The sequence below is a fragment of the Penaeus japonicus genome, unplaced genomic scaffold, assembly GCF_977035675.1.
Source record: "Penaeus japonicus unplaced genomic scaffold, GWHDUDI00000001_assembly GWHDUDI00000027, whole genome shotgun sequence".
Classification (NCBI taxonomy): Eukaryota; Metazoa; Arthropoda; class Malacostraca; order Decapoda; family Penaeidae; genus Penaeus; species Penaeus japonicus.
The window spans coordinates 30,300,395-30,307,894 of NW_028234429.1; the positions used below are offsets into that span (position 1 = coordinate 30,300,395).

At 32.7% G+C, this 7,500-nt stretch overlaps 2 protein-coding genes across 2 annotated transcripts in view; one reads left to right on the plus strand and one right to left on the minus strand.

Annotated features, from left to right (window-relative positions):
* Positions 1–4,550, plus strand: part of LOC122247648 (ribonuclease kappa) — a 5,167-nt gene extending 617 nt beyond the window's left edge. The window contains exons 2-3 of the mRNA XM_043007090.2: positions 2,067–2,189; positions 3,540–4,550. Coding sequence (XP_042863024.2) covers positions 2,067–2,189; positions 3,540–3,629 — 213 coding nt within the window. The 3' untranslated portion in view covers positions 3,630–4,550. The remainder of the gene's footprint in view (positions 1–2,066; positions 2,190–3,539) is intronic.
* An 852-nt stretch (positions 4,551–5,402) lies between these two features.
* The window catches only part of ath (ATP-dependent RNA helicase DHX33), a gene marked incomplete at its 5' end in the record, with an annotated part of 9,450 nt that continues 7,352 nt past the window's right edge, over positions 5,403–7,500 (minus strand). Inside the window, 4 exon segments of the mRNA XM_043007089.2 lie at positions 5,403–6,292; positions 6,614–6,750; positions 6,923–7,087; positions 7,295–7,500. The exon segment at positions 7,295–7,500 is cut by the window's right edge and continues 1,384 nt beyond it. Of these exon segments, the coding sequence (XP_042863023.1) occupies positions 6,037–6,292; positions 6,614–6,750; positions 6,923–7,087; positions 7,295–7,500 (764 nt within the window). The 3' untranslated portion in view covers positions 5,403–6,036.

A 7,500-nucleotide genomic window follows, 5' to 3' on the forward strand; every position in this document is an offset into this window, starting at 1 on the left:
CGATAGTAGATCTCTTAGACAGGAAGGACATGGAGTATGCTAGGGAAATTGTGGGATAGAAATCGGAAAATATTTGGTGTGAGGAGTAATAATATTTGTTTTTCCTTGTTTTTCATTTCTTATAATTTTCTTCATTTGCTATGAGATATTTGGTTATCTTTTGGTAGAGATTTCTATTTATAACAAAATTGAACATAATGTGAAAAATATTTTAAGTTTTATATATATATATATATATATATATGTATTCATATATATATATATATATATATATATATATATATATATATATATATATATAATTATTTATTTTCAAATGAATTTACAGTGAGGGATTTACTTAACAGAAATCCTCTCCGTCAGAATGACTTGGAAAAAAAAAGAAAAATGTTGAAGTCATAGATTTATATTCATATTTGAATGATGAACTCAATAGTTTTATAATATAAGAATGATTTGGCAAAACTGTCTTGTATTTCTGTGTCTTTATATTGTTTTAGATCTATCTACCACTAATCTAAATTGACATACTATTAAATGTTCAGTATAGTGAATAGAACTAGAAATAGGTCATATTTTGCATAAATGTATTACAAGTAACTGCTGAATATAGAGTATATGTAGATATGTGTATGAATAGATATATGTGTGTGTGTGTTTGTTTGTGTGATTTCTAAAGCCTGCTTCATCTTCTAAATTTGAATAGAATTAGTAAAATTTCAGTTATAATTTACTTGTGATAAATGCACTCATGTAATTGCCATTGCCAAAGTGCCTGGCTAGGGTCACCAAATCACCGCATATGTACTGGTAGGAGACGGTTTTTACTAGAACTTTAATGATAAATTACCCAGATCATGATAATGCTGGCATGTAGGCCCTAATTGTAGTTGATAGGTTAAGTAAATATATATATATATTTTTGTTTTGAATTTGTGGTGTGCAATCACCTATTTTGCCCGGCCATACAAAAAGCCATGACGTGATATCATGTACCTGGCATCAGGTGCTTCCACCACATGACATGACATCACATAATGGAAATCTCATTTATTAGAAGTGTCTTAGATCTGTCAGCCTCTTTGCATGATAGAATTTATCTTAATTCCAGTGATGTGCACTACTCAGAATTGAATGAAGAAAGTCTCAGAATTCATTAATCTATCACTGCCATGTACTGAAAACTTTTAACGCTATGTATACCAGAAACTATTATTATACCTGGAATTTTTTGCAATATTGGTAATTTACACTTAATTTCCAGTTCATTTAACTCATTTTTATCATCCAATTTTGGATGATAACATTTTTGTAGTTGGATACATGGACTAACAGAACTTGCTTTTCTAGTACAGAATATTCACTATAATTAACTTTTAGCCTTGTCTTCAATAAGTGATCAGATTTATACATTAAAGGAATTATTGCAGTCATTATGAAAGTATTGACCCACCTTCATTTCTATATAACCTAAGTGAAAGACATTGGTTGTGCTGTACCTACTTAATTAAGTGAAAGTTAGGAGTATTCTGATAAAAAGCAATTCAGTTGTGCCATAATGAACAGCTTTTTAGTCTGAATTTTAGATAGATCTAAATATAAAAATAGGTAGTATTTTGTATCATTTTATGTTTACAATTCTCCATTTTCAAAACATTATTGTTGGGGATATTAGTATGTGGTATTATTTTCTTCAAGTGAATTCATTTACTGTATATAGAAAAAATGTAGGTTAAGTAGGGTTATTTTTTGAGTGAAAGTGCACTTTAAAAATCAGGATTGGTATTCTAATACTAATTAGAGATAGAAAATGCCTTTCTGAGCATCAAATGTTACTTTTGATGTCAGTTCATATAAAAATATTTCCAAGTAATACCAGAGATTTATAATCTTGTTTCAGAACTTTATAAAATTTGAAAAAATGACCTTACAACTATACAACAGTTACTTCTTTATATACGAAAATGTTGCAAATCACATACAGGGCCACATACAACACATAGATTTGTGTGTACATTTTGCAATTACCCAGAAACTGATCATTATTGTCCTCTCCTAACTTACAGGCGTTGATGGCAATCTTCTTCTATGTAAGATCCCCTGCCTTCATTGAGGACCTGAAGATAGAAGATGAGGACCACCATGATGCACACAAGTACCTGGAGGCAATGGATAGATCCTATTCTACGGTATGTTCTCAGATTTTGTTTTCGTTTAAATTCATGTGTGCTTTGGAGATATGTAGGACAATGGACATATTTTATTTTTTCTGTAAGTTTGTGATACATAAGAGTTGATATTTTTTTCTGAATAGGATTGACATTGTTTATATTTTTGTTTATTATTTTCACTCTGAGGAGCTTCTATCATACAAATATGTTCAGAAATGAGCTATTCCCAAGCTTGCTTCTGTTTTTTTTTTCCCCCTTTTTTTCCTCGGGAGTTGAATGTGAAAAATCTTATAACTATGCAACTCAAGTATGAAACTCTGACATAGAGGCATAAAGATATTCCTTGGATAGTGGCTGTACCTGTTATTTAAGTTGTGTTTAATTAAGGATTTATATCAGATAGTTTTCATTATAGGTCAAGGTAAAGGGTCATGGGGTGATTATTAATTAGTCCAAGGAGATGAATGGGCTCAGGCAACCCTGATACTGGTTGCCGTTTGGTCTTTTGTGTTTCAGATAAGATGATTTAATTTACTTTAGGCATCTGAAGTTTTTGTTTTTTTTTTATTGTTAGTATTGTATGAAAAAGTTTATCTTTTTATGTTTTTTTTAATAAGGAGGAGTAGACATGTACAGTGGTTAATGAAAATATGGTAGTTCTCATTTACTAATACAGTCCCACTGTCTCTATGCTTACATGATATGGAAATGTGGAGAGGGTAAGTTATTAGAGAAAAAATGCATTAATTGTTGGCATGCTGGTATTTCTTGGTATTTGAACTGAAAAAATATAGCTAGTATGTAGATGTATTTTCACCAACATCAGGTGAATATATTTCAGAGATGAATATATTTAACTGTAGGCATCAGATGATTTATGCATGGAAGAAAATGTCTTTTTGAATCTTGTACACCGTAGGTATGGTATATTGTAAAGGTAGATTCACTGGTATAATGTAGAGAATAATCATGCACAACTTCCTAAAATTGTCTGAATATTTCAGATTTTTTGTTGTTTAGTAGTATGCAATATATCATTACAGTTCAGTTCAGTTAAGTTTTTCTCTTCTGCATGGATATTAATTTTTACCATTGTAGTGTTAGTGTCACTGATTTGTCAAAACTTTGAAGATTCCTAAAAAAAATTGTCTAATGCTGAGATATTCTTGTACTATTTCACTTGTACTCTTTGTCCTAACAGTATTTCTAGATTCAAGGATCATGCAGTATTACCGAAGTGGTAATTATATGCCTGTTCAAGCTTCAATTTTACTGCTTCTTACGTTTGTAGTTGCAGGGGTTTGATTTTATCCTTGCAGAAAGCTGCATAAAATAAAAGAATATTAATTCATTTCTTCATATCCACAGATTGCTGTCAACTGTGCCATTGCGGCTGGGTTGTATGTGGTGACTCTAGGCGTTTCTGGCTGGCAGATGTGGGTGAACAAGAATAAGTAGAGAGATTATATTGGTTAGAATGTCCATAAGAAAATCCAATGGTGTCTGTCAAGAAGAGAAGCATTCTGGTTGATTTGTTTTCTTAGTTTTTTTCTTTCCCATGTACTACAAGAATGTTTTGAAAATGTTGGTGGATCATATATATTATTTGTTCTTTTCCTTCGTCAGTTTCCCTCATAGTGATTTAGTTTTCATTGGTTTTATCACAAAAAATGTGTGTTTTCATGTCTTTTCTCACATTCCTGATAGTAATTTTTTTTTTAATGACACCAGTGCTAGGCATGAGAATGTTAGGAGGACTTCATCTACATCACTATGAAAACACACAAAAGGCAGTCCATTGATGTTACCTTAAGTAAGAAACAAAAAGCATGAAATGAGGAAGAACCATCAAGATTATATTAGATAAACTTTTCAAAATTTCAAACCTGGTGGACTTATATTGGTTTTAACCCTCTCTGGACGGGTGGTACACTACTGTACCGCTCATTCATAAGCCCAGTGGCCGGGCGGCACAATATTGTGCCAGTCATTTAATTGATTTAGGCCTAAGTGCTCGAAAGCCCCGGGATTGTGACATTCAAGGCTGGAATGCCCCCGTCGTGAGTGGGTTAATAAATCTATTTAGAGATAATAACTAAAGTTTGACTAGTGGATTACAGGTGATTTGATTTAAATAAGAAGGATGATAAAGGAAGATTTTGTATTCCTCTGTAATTTTTTTTGGTTGTGGTGTATGTCTGTAAACAACTGACCTCAAAATATAAGGGATACTTTTTCTTGTCTTTTTTTTTCTTTAATGTACAGGTGTGAATCTGTTCTAATTTGGTGAGCTGTATAAGTGTAAATTATGTATATTTATGTACATTCCAGTGTGTATTAGTTAGGCAGAGTCAATAATAAAACTGAAGATATTAAAAATAATTGTTTAATTGTAGCCTACATTCTGTTTGTTTTTGTAAATACTATTAAAAACACTTAATTACTGCTCTTTGATAACTTTTTTTTTTCCAAGAAAAATATAGTCATATGCCAATAATAAAGAATTTTCTTGCATTATTGAAGAAGATCAATACAAAAATTAAAAAGGAGTGGAAGAAATACTTTTAATCACAGTTTTTTAGCAGCAGCATTATTGTTGCAATGATATTTCTTTTATTGAAATCTGATTGATTATAAAAGTCTGTGTTTAATCTGTCCTTCATTTTGCCAGGTTGTCATTTTCTAAAAATATTTTTATGTTTTCTATTTAAATTTCCTCCTTACTTATCAGTGAACTTGTTGCTAGTCTTGCAAACAGTAATATGTAATAATAACAATAATTTGTAATAGTCCCATTTTTACCATTAGTAATACATTCTAACACATCAAGCAATCACTGTTGTTCTATACAAATGCTTCATATGTAATTTTATTGTATCTACTACAACTTTATTGTCTGCAATGATTTTGATAATGAAAACTAGAAAGTGATTTTGGGAACTCTTTGGACAAACTTAACCCTTTCCCGACGGGTGCACTTTCTACGCGAAGTCCCATATGCCGGGCGATTGCAATATTGCAATGAAATCGTCACAATAGGATGACGCCCCGGAACGGGAGTTTTTGGCTGTGTCACACGGGTGTGACGCACCGTCGTCATTGGGTTAATATCAAAATGATAGGTGGGAGAAAAATATATATCCACATATTAGGTAAAGCCAGAATTATAGTATAATAATGAAAAAGTATCCAAATACCATTTAATAAAGGTATTATACAAAAATCCATATCTTTAAACAAATGTGTAATACTTTTATTTCACTATTTATATGTTTATCATTCTGCATATTTTCTTTTTCTTTGTCTCTTATTTAAGTACAAAAAAATGACAAAGATTAGAAAGAAATACAAACCTTACAAAGTTATATAAATCTATCTACGACATAACAAACATTAACCACTCAATCACTTTCTCAGAATCCTTGAATCAAAACCTTATCCTGTCAAGGAGAAAGGCTTATAGCTACCAAAGGGTTCCTCGGTAAATGTGTGCCAAATTATTATTTTACTTAGGTCACACTGCTCAGTTTGTCCATCAAGAAGTAGTCAAGTTTTGTTACTTTCTTGTCAATAAGAAGAGGGGTGTTGGAGCTGGTAGACTGACTAACTGAAAGAGTTGGTGATGAAACTGAGATGCATAGAGTTTAGGTTTCTCACGTGGCAATTTGGTCCAAAAGGGAAAATTAGAGATGCTTAACTCAGCACTCTTCATACAGACCCTTTGTTTTACTAGAAAAAAGACAGCAAATATCTTCATTTGATGTAAATACATCACTGCTATCATATAGAGATGCTATAGACAAACCAAGCAGTTATATCACATATACAATAAGATCCTCTCCAATTGCTAATATGCGTCTCTTTTTCACATTTTCTTGATGTGCCGTTTTCTGAAGTAGTCTGGGGCAACCTCGAACAGCCACTGTGCATCCACTGCCGAGTTGATATGCATGTACATCTTGCCTGTGTGGACCAGCTCGGTGAAGAGGACATAAGCAGGCTTTCCTCCAAATAGGACAGATGTTGGGTGAATGGAACACTCTTGCCTGGTATCAAGTGACAGGTACTTCCCGTCCAGCTGTAGTTCTGCAACATTTGTGAAGAGTCCAGCAACAAGGCATCTGCAGATAAATATTCATTAGAAAAGCTGCTAGAAAAATCTGTGAATTCATCTTCTGTTTTTGAGTAGTATATACATGTGTTTTAATAAATTATTTAGCTTGATGTTTATTTGGAGAAATATACTACTGATAAAATGTAGTACATAGTTTCATATCATTATCAAATTAAAGGAAATAAGATACACTCTATGCAGACAAACTAAAGTAACCAATCTAAATTTCATGAGAAAACTTAATGCACAATATACAGACAAACTACACTAACAAGTATAAATATTTGGAGAAAACTGTATACAAGCTACAGTAACAAAACTAATGTACCTTCTGACAGCATCCATGTCTTGGCCACAAGAAACCATGGCAACATTATTTCGCTGGCAGACTTGGTGCAATTGCTTCCTGACATCCACGGCATATTTGAGATTTCGTTGGTTCAGGAAATTCTCATGACACCACATCTGCAAGAGAGATGGAGAGAAAAATTAAAAATAATAAGATAAAACAGTAAGAAAACAAAATAGTGGTATATCATTGCCATCTACTTGTAAAGTATTGACTTTATATCTAACATCAAAATTATTCTAATATTCTCATATGACAAATTTATCAAAAATAGTTACTTTCTCTTACCTTGTTTTCTTTTGAGCCTCTAAATGCTCTAAAGATCTTGAGCATTGTGACGTGATCGCCTTCAACAGACAAAAATTTGCGCCGTACACTGGCAGCTATCTCTTTCTTTCCACTAGGGTTGACATAAATTGATTCACCAGACAGCATGGCAATTATAGACAGGACCTGTAAGTTAGAGAAAACTTGTGAAATATGATTACAGGTACATGTGCAAATGGAAATAGTGTGGGAAACCATGAAGTTATTCAGGTCTAATAGTCACCCATAATCGAAAACTTTATATCTATGAAATACTAAGGAAGTGTAAATGACTCACATTTAAGTTTCTCAAATATTACACATGCAGCACGCACACAAACAAAATCAACCAACCTCCTCAGTACAGCCATACTGTGGGCCCGAGAGAATCACTTTTGAATAGCGAGGCTCTAGAGGGAACTGTGCCATTTTCTTGCCCATGTCTGTTAGTTCCAACTGCCCTGACTTCAGAACAACAGCCTCCAACAGGGTTAATTGCTCAACAGCCTGCTTGATACTTGCTGGACTTGGTTTATCAATGAAATCAAAGGTAAGGATAT